Source organism: Falco biarmicus, chromosome W (assembly GCF_023638135.1).
Source record: "Falco biarmicus isolate bFalBia1 chromosome W, bFalBia1.pri, whole genome shotgun sequence".
NCBI lineage: Eukaryota > Metazoa > Chordata > Aves > Falconiformes > Falconidae > Falco > Falco biarmicus.
This window is the reverse complement of record NC_079310.1, coordinates 22731939-22747976: the sequence shown is the minus strand read 5'-3', so window position 1 is coordinate 22747976 and position 16038 is coordinate 22731939. Positions and strand designations below refer to the sequence as shown.

The 16038-nt window shown below is 39.9% G+C and overlaps 2 protein-coding genes across 6 annotated transcripts in view; one reads left to right on the top strand and one right to left on the bottom strand.

Annotated features, from left to right (window-relative positions):
• Nucleotides 1–16038, top strand: part of LOC130142017 (splicing regulatory glutamine/lysine-rich protein 1-like) — an 83008-nt gene that overhangs the window by 60866 nt on the left and 6104 nt on the right. For 2 of the 5 annotated variants that reach the window (XR_008819264.1, XR_008819261.1), the window contains one exon: nucleotides 8786–9150. The exons of 2 other annotated variants lie outside the window; for them this stretch is intronic. The gene's annotated coding sequence lies outside the window, so the exon portion shown is untranslated. Of the gene's footprint in view, nucleotides 1–2242; nucleotides 3294–8785; nucleotides 9151–16038 lie in introns of those variants that run through there. One more of the 5 variants, XR_008819263.1, reaches the window with a different exon arrangement.
• Nucleotides 1913–15022, bottom strand: LOC130141928 (uncharacterized). Its single transcript, XM_056323226.1, is given in 7 exon segments — nucleotides 1913–2134; nucleotides 2136–2396; nucleotides 6076–6148; nucleotides 8779–8872; nucleotides 9973–10070; nucleotides 10072–10114; nucleotides 15016–15022. Coding segments are annotated over 7 exon segments (792 nt in total). The 3' UTR covers nucleotides 1913–1918.

The following is a 16038-nucleotide window of genomic DNA, read 5'->3' as shown; positions in this document are numbered from 1 at the left end:
GTCCTGGTTTTAGCTGGGATAGAGTTAATTTTCTTCTTAGTAGCTGGTGCAGTGCTGTGTTTTGGATTTGGTGGGAGAACAATGTTGATAGGACACTGATGTTTTTAGTTGTTGCTGGGTAATGTTTATATTAAGTCAAGGACTTCTCAGTTCCTTGGGCCCTGCCAGCCAGAGGGCTGGAGGGGCACAGGAAATTGGGAGGGGACACAGCCAGGACAGGTGACCCAAGCTACCCAAAGAGGTATTCCATACCATATGGTGTCATGCTGAGTATATAAACTGGGGGAAGAAGGAAGGGGGGGACATCTGGCATTATGGCATTTGTCTTCCTGAGTAAACATTACATGTGATGGAGCCCTGCTTTCCTGGGGATGGCTGAACACCTGCCTGCCCATGGGAAGTGGTGAATGAATTCCTTGCTTTGCTTTGCTTGCACATGTGGCTTTTGCTTTACCTATTAAATTGTTCTTATCTCAATCCACGAGTTTTACATTCCTTTCCGATTTTCCTCCCCATCCCTCTGGGTGAGGGGGAGTGAGCGAGTGGCTACGTGGTGCTTGGTTGCCGGCTGAGGTAAAGGTTTAACGTTGGGTGCCAAAAAGGACTCTCATTGTTTAACCCCGGCCGGCAACCAAACACCACATAGCCGCTTGCTCACTCCCCCTCATCCAGAGAGATGGGGAGGAGAATTGGAATGGAATGTAAAACTCAAGGGTTGAGATTAGAACAATTTAATAGGTAAAGAAAAAGCTGCACACACAAGCAAAGCAAAGAATTCATTCACTACTTCCCATGGGCAGGCAGGTGTTCAGCCATCTCCAGGAAAGCAGGGCTCCATCACATGTTACATGGTTACTCGGGAAGACAAATGCCATAATGCCAAATGTCCCCCCCTTCCTTCTTTTTCCCCCAGCTTATATACTCAGCATGATATCATATGATGTAGAATACCTCTTTGGCTAGCTTGGGTCACCTGTTCTGGCTGTGTCCCCTCCCAATTTCCAGTGCCCCCCTAGCCCTCTGGCTGGCAGGGCCCAAGGAACTGAGAAGTCCTTGACTTAATATAAACATTACCCAGAAACGACTAAAAACATCAGTATCCTATCAACATTGTTCTCCCACCAAATCTAAAACCAGCACTGCACCAGCTACTAAGAAGAAAATTAACTCTATCCCAGCTGAAACCAGGACAACTATCTGTTCAGCTCCTGAAGACTGTTCAACATATTGTCATTGCATACAGTGTGAAATTGTATCTTCAACTACATCTTGTAACAGAATGTAAATGAATTTCTATGTATAGATACATATAGAAATAGCCTTATTTTAATGCAAATAAAAACTCAAGTAATAATAATGATACATAGTATGATCTTCACTTACACAACACTATTAATCTAAGATTAAGTGCTTTACATAGATGGATAAGCATCATTCTCCATTCCTAAATTCCAAGGCCTCTCACACTTTTGTTTGGCCAACTTTGATCAACTGGAGAGCTTCTTTGGACTAGTAGACACTTTTGCTGGAATTTTTACTGAAGAGCTTATCAGACCTGAAAATCAGATCTTGAACTGATCACACTGATTAGAGAACTCTCCTGATGACTAGAACAACACTTTAGAGTAGAAGCCTTGAAATGGCTTCCTGAGTGCCCTGGATCTAAGCAACTAGCAAGATATACCTTACTGGAAGGTTTTTCATACAGTTCCCTGAAAGTTTTGCCTGTGTGAAGACAGTAGGAGTTTCCACAGAATGACTGTGGTGAAATAGCTAATCTATTTCACTAAGGAAGCTTATGGAAATAGAGAATAACTATTGTCACAAGCTCACTGACATATATGGTCCTAATGGCTCCATTCAAGAATCAGAGTTTTTGGGAACTTGATTTTATGGTATGGGAAACTATCAAGATGCTTCAGTTCAAATTTACTTGTCCCATCAAAGTTGGTCCAGATGGCAAAAATATCAACTGGCTTTGCTTGAGGTAGTCTTGGGGAGAAAAAAATCCCTGATGCTTAGTTTGTGCTGGCTTACTGCTTAGTTCCATTTCCAGATGAGGTTGAGCAGCTCTTGCAGGCAGCGTCACTGTCAGACTCATAAAGACTTTCTGGCTGAACTCCATGTTGGTGTTAGTCATTCAAGAGTGGCACTGTAATGGAAATGATTCCCTCCTTTTCGGTTGTAACTGCTTTTTCAGGGATTTCTTTGTGCCTTAGGCTTATGTCTATGTTATTCCTAGGTTCTTCTGACTGACAAGTGTCATACTTGCTGTCTTCTCCATCATCTGTAAAGAGGTCTCGCTTCAAAGGAGCCTTTGACTCATGCTCTATGACATAAAGGCTGGTGGTATCATTGTCTGGCAGGGCCTGAAGCAGTGATCTTGAAATGGCTTTCTAATTAGTCTGCAAGACAAATCAAGAAGAAAGACTCTAATTTCAGTATCGTACTTTTGCAAAGTGCAATTGGCAATTTAATGAAATAAATGCCAGAAGAATAAAGCTGAGACAGGCAGCCTGGTCTGGCCTATATAATATGGCTAACATCCATTTTGTCTCATATTCAGTGGTTTTAGAAACATGAAAGAAAATATTTATTTCCCTAATTCAGAAGATCATCTTCTCTTCTCTTTTAGTATTTAATCAAAGTTTTTCTTGCTTTTACACGTGCTCAAGACAAAATGTAGTGGCAATAAAATGTAAGCTTCACGATGTTTTGTTCCAAGTCCCACAGTTTTCAAAAAGTTTAACCAATAAAAATGCAGTCAATAAAAAGGCAGCAGCTTGAATTGAACAGCAGCCAAAATAGCTTTTGATATCAGCCTCTGCAAGCAGTTTGTTATTCACCTTAATGCCATGTTGTGATCCAAGTATACCTTGTGTTACAAGTTTTTGCAAATTCTGGATGATTAAATGGAGAACAGTTTGCGACACAAAGTATCCTTCTTTTCCACTTAGATTGTTCTGCTGGCTTTTCTGACTTTTCCTGTCATATTTTTTTAAATTACAACCAGGTTGGTATGTTCTCTGATATAAGTATTAGCTCCCCCCCCCAGTTGTTCTAAGTTTGTTTAAACTGTTATGGTTCTTTTGCAAGAAATAAATAAGGATGTATTAAGTTTTATTTTCTTTTTTACTACAATTTCTGTTCTGACTTCAAAAATGAATATGCTGTTATTTGAAATCTCAGCAATACCACATAAAATACCTTTATTTTTCTAACTGACACTTGTAATGGGATGAGTAGACACATCTCCATGGTCAGCATTTGCCTTATTTTGAATAAAGACCTATCTGATCTGTACCTCCATTATCTTGTTTATTATGAGTGGCAGCCTAATATCTACACCTAACAAATCTAAAATAAGCCCTGTGTGAGCTTCTGTCCGAAAGAGGCACTAATGGGTGAAGAAGCAACATCTTTGAAGAATCTTGTCTAAACATGAAGAACAGGACATTGATTGGGTGACCATGTTAGTCACCATAGTTCATTTTCCTGATCTCTGTGTGCTGACTGAATTGAGAGTGTTCCCAGTTCCTCCTGCTGCTCTGTACAATGGGATGTATTATTGCCTTAGATTGCAGTAATGAATCTTCTATCTGGATTTAAAGTACAAATTCTCTTGCCACCTATCTGGGCTATATATATGTTTCTGTCAAGAGTTTCTACATTGCTCAACTAAACTGACAGGGTTCAGTCTTGAAACAACCTACAAACAGAATAAATATAAAGAATATTGTAAAATTTACTAGTTGCCTCAGTTTTACAGTGCTCATTTGGGGAATACCTTTTTCCACATTTCACGAACTGTTCATAACATCAGATTACTTCTAGGCAATATATCTGATAACTGCTTTATTGTACTGTCTACTCACATAGAGCTTTTTCTCCTTCCCCCAAAACCCTTATCTGATATCTGTTATTTCTATTTCTGCCACATTATCAATGTTATATTTCTTTGCCAGACTTAGCTAATACAAGTTTCATTTCCTTTTATAGCTGCTTTGCCTCTGCAGGAACAGTTAAATGCATTTTAAATAGCTATATTTTGCTTTTAAAGTATTTATGTCAGTGGCACTTTGGTTCATAAAATCTATTTGTCCTTTCTATAACATGCAGCCTCAATGTATTTCACCTGTACTTCTTCACAATGGCAAATTATTATTTGAACCTATTAGATTATTTTGGCTGGTAGTTCTTACTCCTTTCTTGCTGAACTTCTGTCCTGCAATTCCAGTCCCTCCTCCACCTAACCTTATTAGTACATTGAAACAGCTTCAAATCTTGCACTTTCTTTATTCAGCATTTAGGGAATTTCTCCCTTATAATAGATTCCTCATTTCCCTTTTGAGAAGTCTCACTTTGAACAAGTTTTGAATCTGCAGATCTCCTACTTTCTAAATGCATGGTGGAAAAGAACCAAGAACATCAAGTGTAGTAATTTTTACTGGAGCGGTCAGTGAGGGACATCTGAATCCCAGAATTGAGAACTGGAAGTTGCCTGGTGCTCATAAGCAGATCAAGTTCTTTAACTGAACGAAACAGTGAAATTGCAATCTTCTAATAGCATTGTTTTTGAAACTGTCTTTGTACAGCTGTACATTTGTACATCTGATCCTCCTTTGTTCAGCATTGTCTGGCTTTGGCAAAATGATTATCTGAGACTACCTCTGAGCTCATCACTTCATCTACATTTAGGTGGAAGAAAGGAAGAAAGCAGGCAAGGAAGTCCTGATCTGGAATATGAAAGTCCAGAATTGCTCTGTCAAAGGAAGCAATGCTAATGTTCAGCTAAACTTTTGATTACCAGCAGCCTGTCAGAGTCTTTTGAAATTTTCTTGCTGATGATTTCATTCTGGTGTCGTATATTTAGATAGTGTCTGGCTGTAGATACCTTTGAGTTTCTGCCTGATCTTTGATTGTGCTCTTGCCTATTCCTATGTGAATACATAACTTTGAAGTCTCCAGTTCCTTGCCTTCAGCTTAGGTTGACACTGGCATATACTTCCTGTCATCATCCTAATGCTTAAGAAAAAGGGGAATGAGAAAGTGGCACACTTGTATCTCTACCTATCAGGATCCACAGAGAAATGTTTATTTCACTTGGTCGCTTATTTAGGATAATTTTTCTCTGTCATGCTTTTGCCTTAGATAGAAGTCTGCTTTGTTAAAGGCTTGAGAAACTAGATCTACAAGTGCCAAATTAAGTTCAGGTCTGCCAGTAAAATCAAAGTGATTTAAAAAGGAAAGCAGTACAAATACCTGCTCCAAAAACATAATGGTTGGTGGTCTGAGACTTGGGAGATAAACTGAGGTGTCCTAGAGGAAGGACTTTTAGTCTAATTGGAGCAGAAGCATGTAAGGAGAGGAAGATGCAAGAAAGTCCACTATAAGGCAAAAGCAAATAACATGGTCTCCATCAGCCTCCTAACAGCTAATTTCCAGGCACTTCTTCAGTCCTGAAGTTCAGGTATCCTTACCAAAGCATATGGGAAAGCTGTGGGCAAGGTTTGAACATGCTACTGAACCTTGGTGCCTTTTGACTAGTAGATGCTTCCTCAGACAGTTACCAGCTGACAAGCCAGAACCCCTGGATTGCTCTAAAAGCAGGTAGAGACTGAGGGGTGAGGAGTGGATTTCAGAAAACACCATATACATTACTTCCTTTGTGATGCTTTTGTGGAAGTAACACATGTTGTGGCCTAATTTGTATTTTGAATAACTTGTACTTAATAATCCAGTTGTTGAAAACTGACTGGATATAAAAACTGAACTTCTCCCTTTAGACTCCATCTCCCCCCAATTCAGCTTTGCTTTGTTCTTTTAACAACCATACCTTTAAATATGCTTTATAATGTTCTCAAAAAGTCTGAGAACCTTTATTAAATTTAAAAGTGTGTACAGCCTCTGCCTAAACAACCACAGTCCCCCTCCTATATTTGTAATATTACCCTAGCTTTCCAACTGTTGATATTAGACATTTACTAGGATGGAGTGTGAGAAGTCTAATAACTAGCATTACTAATTAATCAGTAGAAAAGATCTCCATTGTATATTTTTTCCCAACATCAGAACAGTACTTGCCATATCCTGGATAGCACTGCTGTTTCTTGGATTTGGTACACTTGGCCAGTGTGATATTTTCAACCTATAAAGAAATAGTCTGAGTTTATTGTCAGCTTAAATGACTGACATTTCTTCTGCATTTAAATTAACTGCCAATTATGCATATATTTTATTGGCATTTTCATGACCATCAAAACAAGGGGTTCTACAATGACTATTAAGCATAATACCAATTAAAAACTGAAGACCAAGCTTGGCAGTCTACATTAAAATCCTGAGTTAGTGAAGTTTAGCATCTTTGTTTAAGAACAAAGGAACTGCAACGGGAGCTGATAATGTTTCCTCTGTGTTTATATCATTGCATATTACTAATTTGCTATGATTTCCACAAAACTTCTGTCTTCCTTGAGGACTCAGACACATACAAAGAAGTTTGTTTTTAGTAAGTATTTGCTTCTGGGTTTCTACTTAGAAGTTTACTTTCCCTCAAAGAGCAATTTTTTTCTGTTTTTAGCTTCTGTGCAATGAAGCCAGTAGCCTGGAAAAAGTTTTCCCTACAACTGACAGGACAAGACATGCAGCTCCTGCTCTTTCCTGATAGTTTTGAGTTTGGCTCTTTCTGGGAGCTATTACAGTATCTCATTGTTTCACCTGACATGAACCTAAGCCCACCTTTACTAAAAACTTATACCAGTTGCTTCTGTTGTGGAGGAAGTGGGTTGTAAGGCATAGTTGAGTTTGCCAGTTGAGCCATACAAATTGGCCATACAAATGAGCTGGCTGCTCATTGACAGACCTCTCATCAGAGCCCTTTCTTTCAAGCCCCTTCCTTCTACCTAGGGACTTCAGAAACAACAAATCCAGCAACAAGCTGCTATGCTCTCCAGCCTCCTTGAGCCACCCTCACCGTGGGCATCACCTTAGGCATTGTCCTCCCTGGCCCTTCTCAAGAGGGCAGGCCACGATGCCAGTATGTCCATTGCTTCCTGGGTTGCTGGTGCTGGCTGCTCTCCCCCCAAGCTAGCAGGAGCAGGCTGTGATTTCCCTGCAGAAGGGAAGCAGTGGAGTGGGATAATTTCAAAAGGAGTTTCTGCTGGGCTGACTATGATCCTATTGGCATCAGTCACCCCTGACTGCTTATTACCAGCTTCTGCAGGAGCAAGGAGAGACTCTTGGTATTTTTGAGCTGATCACCACCCTGTCAGCAGCTGCTGTCAGAGCAGCACCCTGTGACCTTTGGGCAATGACTCACCTCCATAACAAAAAAACCCTCAACACAGCTTTGAGAGTCTGTGGGAGGTTATGTAGTCCATCATCCAGCCTCAGTATCTACTTCAGCGTTATTTGGTCTTTGAGTCAAATCTAGGCTTTATTAGCTGTAAAGTACTTTGCCTCTGTTTAGGCTGTGGTTTGAGGTGAAGCCTGAGGCTGTAGAGTTACTAGATCTTTTTGCTGATCCTATGAAGATGGCTGTTTGGCTAGTGAGTCCTTTTTTTTTTTTACAAATTAAGCAGGCAATAAGATGAGGAGATCCTTGGGACCCTTCATCTCAGTTCCAGGTATTCAATGCTACTATGTATTTCATTGCTACTTTATAGTGCTATGCTGGGCTTGTGTGTGCTGGTTTTTTTTCTAGTTTTCCAAGAATTCTTTTCTAATGGGCCCAGACAATGAAGTGTGATCTTATCTTTAACAAAATAAAGTTATTTCTGGGGCAAAAATTCTGTGTAGGTCTCAAGTTCTTGTCAGAAAGGCTAGATCAGATACTAAAATAAAACCTGAAAAGGAAAGTGCACAGCAGACTTCATGTAGAGTAAGTACGGTCTGTTTCCCAACAGCAAAGGCAGGAGTTTAGCCTGATGTACAAGCTGAAGCAAGTTACATCGTGTGGTATGCCTTTCAAGTCACAGGTTGTACCATCTGTCTGTTCTGTCCTTTAACAGCTGCACTTTCAGTTTCTGGGGCTGGTGCTTTGTAAAAGGAGGGTAGTGTTCTAGGACATCAAAATAATAATATGAATGGTTGTATGAAGCTAGGTTTATGAGAAAATTAATATTAGAACTGATCACTATGCAAGCAATTTTTCTTTTAGTGGTAGTGTATGCCACTAATATTGTACCCCAGATTAATTTGAGGGGGGATATACTTTATTACTGCAGAGAATAATTTCTCCTAAAATAAGAGGACCTCATTCATATCTTGTAGGCATCCTTGTTATTCTCTCTTCTCCCTACTCATCCATCCATTACTCCTTCTCGTTATGTGCTTATGTGTGTAATTTATACAGTTAATATCCAAATGTGCTTGAAGGAAACTGTTTAGATGGCAACATAAACTTGTGTATGCTGCTAGAATTTATTTTTGTATTTCAGTAGAAAAGACATGATTATCAGTTGGGAATGAAAGAGCATAATAATCAAATGCACACTTTTTCCATATAACTATTTTCCACTGTGATAAATGGTTGTTGAGATGGGAAGTAGTTGGATAACTGCATCAAAAGCAAAAGATTATAGATTTTTGACAAAGTATTTTAATCAGCTTATAGTGGTTTGTAATTGCTCTCACTATGTAAATGAGTGGGGTGGTTTTGTGCTGTGTGCTTTTTGAGTTGAGTTGCTTTTAATGACAGAAAAGGTCCAGTGCTATGAAACTTGAGGTTAAGTAAAAAGGAAGTGCTGATAACAGCTTCAGTCAATATTCCTTTCTTACCTTTTAGGCACCAGAGAACAAGTGATGGGTGCAAAAAACAGAATGAACATCATGCTGAAGCAAAGGCCAGTCACAAAACCTTCAAACTCTTTTTCTGATGGGAAACAGAGAGATTGAATCAGACTCATGGTATCAAGTATAGAGAGCCTATATTGCCTCCATGAGAGAAATATTTCAAACCGAACTCAAATCAAACTTTATACATGGTTTGGGATTCCTGTAAGTGAAATCTAGTTCAAACAAGACTTGGGATTTTGGGGGTAGGGTCTGAGGCTTTCAGGTTTGTATTTTTAAGATATCTAGATATATGGTGCTGAGTTTTTAAATCCACCATCCAAAGACAAACGGTTTATAATAAAAGAAATATTCCTACTCCCCATGTTATTGTGTGAGTTCTTGCTTGTTTAATGATACTGTCCTAGCCCATTTATTTTTCTTTAAGCTTCAATTGAGTGAAGCTGTGGTCAAACCAAAAAAGGGTCTACTGCAGTGTTAGATTTAGTCTAATGTATTAAAAAAAAAGAGAGTCCATGTTTAGCCAACTGTATATGATACAATATATGAGACTTCATAAACATAACTGTATTGATCTTAGCCTATCTAGTCACCTTTGAAACAAGCAAACTCTTGCCAGTGAACTATAGGACCTGTTACATAAAATGTACTTAAATTATTAGAAAACAAAAGATAACTTTGATTAGTTGTCTTGCACAATAAGAGCAACTGAAAGAGAGACTTTTTAGAATAGTTAATGGCTCAGGGGCTAACTGGAAAACGGTTCTACAAGATTGCTTGAGATTTTGCCAAGAACAGACTACTGAGCTTAACTAATCACAGACAGAATTTTTAAACTGCTGAAATCTATGATAGGAATCTGCAATAAAGATATGTGAATATATAGCTAGCAGAAAAAAGTCAGAAAACAGTTCAGAGATGAGGAACCCTAGCTAAGCCTTCCCTGCATGTTGGGTAATGAAATATAGGCAGAGTTGTTCTGCGATATACAGTTTATCTGTAACAAAGGAATGATTTTGTGTGTTTGATATCATTAACTAAGGACTGAATAATAAATCTTGTGTATGAGCACTTTGTTACTCCTTAAAAAGCAGGAAAGGGTAGAGAATAATGCCATATATTGTGCATAAAGCAAAGATTCATGCTGGGTAACACAGATGCATAGAGCTTCCATGGTACCATATTTTGGAGTGTTGAAAGATTGTAAAAGAGTCACAGGTCCTTTGCCAGAATTAGTGAACCCTGAAATATGCACACAGTATATGGTCTTTTCCTTCAGTAAGATGGTGATTTGTGGTAGAAGAATTGAGGAGAAGAACAGCTGAAACAAGAGAGGTTGGGTGTAGGACAAGGCCTCAAGGACAAGAGTCCAAGTACTGATAGCCTGATGAATAGAGACTCGTTAGAACTTGTAGGGCACAAGCCCTGGGAGCAAAGGAACAAGCTAACTGCAGACCCCTGAGCCGTCACAGCTGAGGAGGCAACCAGACGGACAGAGAAACAAGTAGCCAGATAAGGGAACGGATGGCGCCAATATGTAATCAAGAAAGCCGCGTAGAAAGAAACTCCCTAACCTTGGAATAAAAATTATTGCTAGGTCAAGATAAACTAGTAAGTACCTATTGTTCTAACGGTGTGCCTTAAATATCAACCAATCAGTGTTTTTTACGCTTAAGATTTAACCAATCAGTGTGTAATATGTAGAAGGTAGAAACATATATAATTGTAGAGAAAATCACTAATAAATGGACAACTTGCTTGCATCAAGTGGCGTCCCGTCTCTTCATTCGCCGCAAATTGGTGACCCCGACGTGATCCGTTTAAGGATCTAACGTGAAGGGCTCTCGAATCGCCTATCTGAGCGACATGCAGCGAATCCCACAGAACTTTGAATGATCTGCTGAAAGGAAGCAGGAGCCGGCTGGCCATAGATCCCTCCGGAGTTGAGAGGTGAGCTGTGGGAAATCTGTAACGGGGAATCAGGCTTCGTCCCCAGAAAGAGACGTATATGGACTCATAAAGGGTCTTCTAGTCAGATCAGCGAGTCCGTGCCTCAGTCTCCTCAAATGGTGACCCCTATGGTGGTGTTCCGAAGCCTTGGAAGAATAAGGACGGAAAAAAGACAGCTCGTGGAAGAGGGCTGCGTTCCGGAGGAGACGGCTTGGCTGAACGATCGTCTTGCTGTCTGGACCAGGCGGACAACCTAAACCCCGAGGATAACACCTGTATTCATTGAGACAGGTGAGCAGCCAAGAAACCTTAGAGATTTTAAATATTTGAAGAAATTTTAAGAAGCTTTAGAAACCTGTACTCATTGAGACAGGCGAGCAGTCAAGAAACTTTAGAGACTTTGAAAGAAATTAAAGCGGTCAGCAGACAATTGTATGATGCTGCCGCAGAGGGGAACTCCGTGTCGGGAATGCATTTAGCACCTTGGTGGCAAATTCTGACTACTCTTTGCCAAGTGTGGACTAATTCTACTAACGGTGCTAAACCAGAGGAAGCTGTAAATTCCACCGACAGCGCGACTCTTCTCAACACACTGTCAGCGATGGCGATTCCGTCCACACCTCCTCTGCCCCCAAAGCTTCTGTCACTGACTGCAGCGACCCTCACAACACAGGACCAAGCACGGGAACAGGACAACTCGGACAATGATTTTATTGACACTGATAAACCTTTTGATCCAGGTCCTATAGATCTGGAAAAGGAGCTAGACCTTTCCCCCACCCCCTTGTCTCTCCTGATGCATTGATTGTATTTTGGGGGAGAGTGAAAGGGGGTCTGAGGGATTGGTGGCAGGAATGCAAGTGGGAAACACTTAAGTCATGGGTTTTGGGAGTCGCTAGGGCATGTTCAGTATTTTGTCAGACAGATCAACCTGCAGAGTGGCAGCCTGTGCAATACGAGGCTGTTACAGAGTTAAGCAAAGCAGTGCAGGAAGGGAGGATTCATAATATATTTGCTATGTCCCTTCTTGAAGTGATGGCAGAGCCTTATACACTCACACTGTGCGGCGAATGAAGAGACGGGACGCAGCTTGATGCAAGCAAGTGTCCATTTATTAGTGATTTTCTTACAATTATATATGTTTCTACCTTCTACATATTACACACTGATTGGTTAAATCTTAAGCGTAAAAAACACTGATTGGTTGATATTTAAGGCACACCGTTAGAACAATAGGTACTTACTAGTTTATCTTGACCTAGCAATAATTTCTATTCCAAGGTTAGGGAGTTTCTTTCTACGCGGCTTTCTTAATTACATATTGGCGCCATCCGTTCCCTTATCTGGCTACTTGTTTCTCTGTCCGTCTGGTTGCCTCCTCAACTGTGACGGCTCAGGGGTCTGCAGTTAGCTTGTTCCTTTGCTCCCAGGGCTTGTGCCCTACAAGTTCTAACAAGTCTCTATTCATCAGGCTATCAGTACTTGGACTCTTGTCCTTGAGGCCTTGTCCTACAACACTGCATGATTGGAAGTTATTGCTTTGTATGGTACTAACTGATACAGTATATGATGTGGTTATTTGATTTTTGTGAGCTATGTGTAGTGGCCTTGACTGAAAACCTTAATCGGGGAATTGCTGTTAAATATGAGCAGTCAGCTGGGGAAAATAATTGTGCTGATTCTGTGACTCAGGCAAGGTATCCCAGGGACAACTGTTTGCAAATGAATGAGATGGCTATTAAGGCAGTCCGGATGCGGGAGTCTTGCCACAGTCTTGCCGGGTCCTAGAGAGTCACTAACTTTAATACTAACTTTATTGATTGGCTTCAGAATATTTTGCAACAAGTCGAACATCAGGAAGCTCAAGGGTTGCTTTTAAAACAACTAGCTGTGATAATGTCAATGAAAATTGTAAACGGGCGACTTTCACAATCGCAACCCCAACATGTGTCAAGTGATTGTAACGCAGAACTCACAGCAGACTGTAATTCTCAGGCTGAGTTCTGGAATGCAGCATAATGGATTTTTGCTTCTCTAATCTCTTCTGTAAGAATAGTACACGCTCTTAACTTGCTTAGTAAATTAGGCTGCTAGCTTGCTAAACAAAGTAATACTACAAATACTATTTTTTTTTCTGGCTTATTAACAGATGTTGATTCTGTCCATCATATGTTGCTACAGAATCGAGTTGCTATTGATTTTTATTATTAGCACAGGGACACAAGTGTGAAGACTTTGATAGGATGTGTTACGTGAATCTGAGTGACCACTGTGAATTAATTTACAAAAGTATACAAGACTCAAAAGCCTTAAAACAAAGATCTGCAACAGAGCCAGGGGCGGGATGCCTTTGGTCTCTTCTCACGGCTGGGAAACTTCGGGCCATGACTCAAAAGTATTACAGGATTTATTATAATTATCTTTAACCACCTTATTGATGTTTGCCTTATGTCTCGCATGCTTTTTTCTTCTGTATTCAGTGTTTAGTTGATTGTAACTTAAAGCAGATCATGGTCACCCAGCTACACACACCCTTTGCCTCCTCGCAATTAACAAGCAAAAAAGGGGAGGATAGAGAATGTCTGAAGAGAGAGATAGGAGAGGAAGCTGGAGAATTATTTGACCTAACAAGAGATGAGAGAACAGCTGGGTATTGTGAAGGAGACTAGGAAAGATGAACATGGTTGTCTAGTGTTTAATAGGTGTCTGCATGCTTGTAGTGATATATAGCTATGTAACTACATGAATGGTTTCTGCCCTGAGCCTGGTGGAGCATACAGCTGCGGTTTGTGTCTGGGCTCAGAGATGTAAATAGGGGCTTCTCTGTTATGGTAAAAGTGTTTCTCTTTGCATAAAAAAGAGAGGGAATGAAGGGAATGACCCCGAGGTATGTTCAGAGAAGGCATGCTATGTTTTGAACTTTTTGACTGAACCAGTTCTTGTTTGGTGTGCCCTTCCACCTATGTATAATGTTAATCCAAAAGAAGCTGATATTGTTTACACTTTGAATGTCGATAATTGTCTTTCTGTAGATGTTAATGTAGTAGGAGGCTATGATGGGAACGTGTCGCAGCGGTTCTTCTCTTATCCAGAGTAACAGCAGGGAAATCATTAAAGAGTTAAATCACCTTGTTTGGTAGGCAGTTAAGAATGTGAGTCAAAATTGCCACTGCTTTTTGTTGTTGGTTCAAGGACATGGCTGTGAGGATTTTGATGGTATGTGCTGCGTGGATTTTAGGCGCCCCATTGCAGCAACATGTTATCAAAATCTGAGAAAATTTCAGCCTTTTTTGGCATCAATTCACTCAATTGGCAGTATTGTTTGTTTGCTATTGCCTTGGTTGCTGTCATGTTTGCAAGGGCCCTGCAGAACATGGCAAACCTGGTACTAGCTGTTCAAAAACAAAAAGGGGAAATTGTAAAATTGTACGGAACAAAGACAGTGGGTTATTTTGACATTGATAATATGTCTTAGTTGGTTTTTTATTTGTTCTATTACTTGTGCCTTGTTTTTGCTCGATTTCAGGGGTTCTTTTTGTGCAACAGGAAGGGGGAGATGTAGGACAAGGCCTCAAGGACAAGAGTCCAAGTACTGATAGCCTGATGAATAGAGACTTGTTAGAACTTGTAGGGCACAAGCCCTGGGAGCAAAGGAACAAGCTAACTGCAGACCCCTGAGCCGTCACAGTTGAGGAGGCAACCAGACGGACAGAGAAACAAGTAGCCAGATAAGGGAACGGATGGCGCCAATATGTAATTAAGAAAGCCGCGTAGAAAGAAACTCCCTAACCTTGGAATAGAAATTATTGCTAGGTCAAGATAAACTAGTAAGTACCTATTGTTCTAACGGTGTGCCTTAAATATCAACCAATCAGTGTTTTTTACGCTTAAGATTTAACCAATCAGTGTGTAATATGTAGAAGGTAGAAACATATATAATTGTAAGAAAATCACTAATAAATGGACACTTGCTTGCATCAAGCTGCGTCCCGTCTCTTCATTCGCCGCAGTTGGGGAACGAGATTATTAGATGAACTCTGATGGTTGAGTCTGTATCACTGTAGCTAAATGGGCAAAAGGCAAAATTTCTGTACGCTAATTCACACCTGGAAGAAGCTGCACTGTGCATATCTTTTTGATGTGTACAAGATTTCTCCAAAATATTTATGTACATTTTGAATCCAAAGTTAAAAGCATGAGCTTCTAACATATCAAGGATGTTTAGGCGGCAAGTGCAGTAGGCTATGTATAACGCATGACAGGGAAACATACCTAACATCCTGAACAGTGAATACCCTTGTCTGTACACAGTTAAAATAAGGACTGGTTTTCACAGCAGTAATAGAATGAATGTCCATGTAAAGTCCTGTGTTTGTCATTACAGTAATGGGTAGTTATTTGCTTTGATTAATATCAGTGTTATTAGTGTTCAGTACAGAAAAAATGATTTGTATTCTGCTTCATCTACTTTTACGGATTTGGGTTCATCTTTCTTTTTTGATGGTGCAGTGAGTTTTCCCCTGGCCAGAATAATATAACCATCAATGCTGTAGAATGCCTTTAACGTGGCAGAAATTACTTTTCAAGTTTGCCTCTGAGAATTTAAGATTTTCATGGAAGTGGAAATGGCGCTGTACCCTATAGGCTTCTCTATCCCAAATTCTCCAGTAAAATTCTTCTTCCTGCCTGGAAAATATGGCAGTTGAGTGTTGTGTCACTGTTTTATTTACTGATGGATGGGGAGTTCAGTCCTGGACACTCCCCTTCTGGTCTCCTCTTGTACTCTCTGATAGGTATGTGGGGTGGATTATAGCCCCCTGAAGACAGTGCCAAACCTCCTGCTAATGTTGCATACGTGAAGCTTTTGTTACTCTTTATGATCCTGTAAAGGCATATGCCAACATGAATTATAGAACTCGTTATTCTCCTTTGCTGGGTCTTAGGTGCTATTTGTCTTCCATAACATATCTTTAATTTTATTTGAAAGTCAGCATGTGTGAAGTTATTGCATTGTTATTTATGGCAAGAAGACTTTCCACTGCAGACCAGAAGGAAAATATTTATCAAAAGAGATATGGGGATTTTTTTTGTAAACTTAAGTGGTTTGAGCTTGTAACTATTAATTTATTTTGATGTGTAGAAGTTTAGTCCCTTGCAGTTAAAGATAAAAAGCTATCAATTTAAGAAAGTGTTTCTAAAAATGAAATTAATAAGTGTCTCTGAAAATGGGTAAGAAATACAAACTGCATTCCCTGCTAATTTAGTTCAAAAAAGAAATATATAATGTCTTAAGTC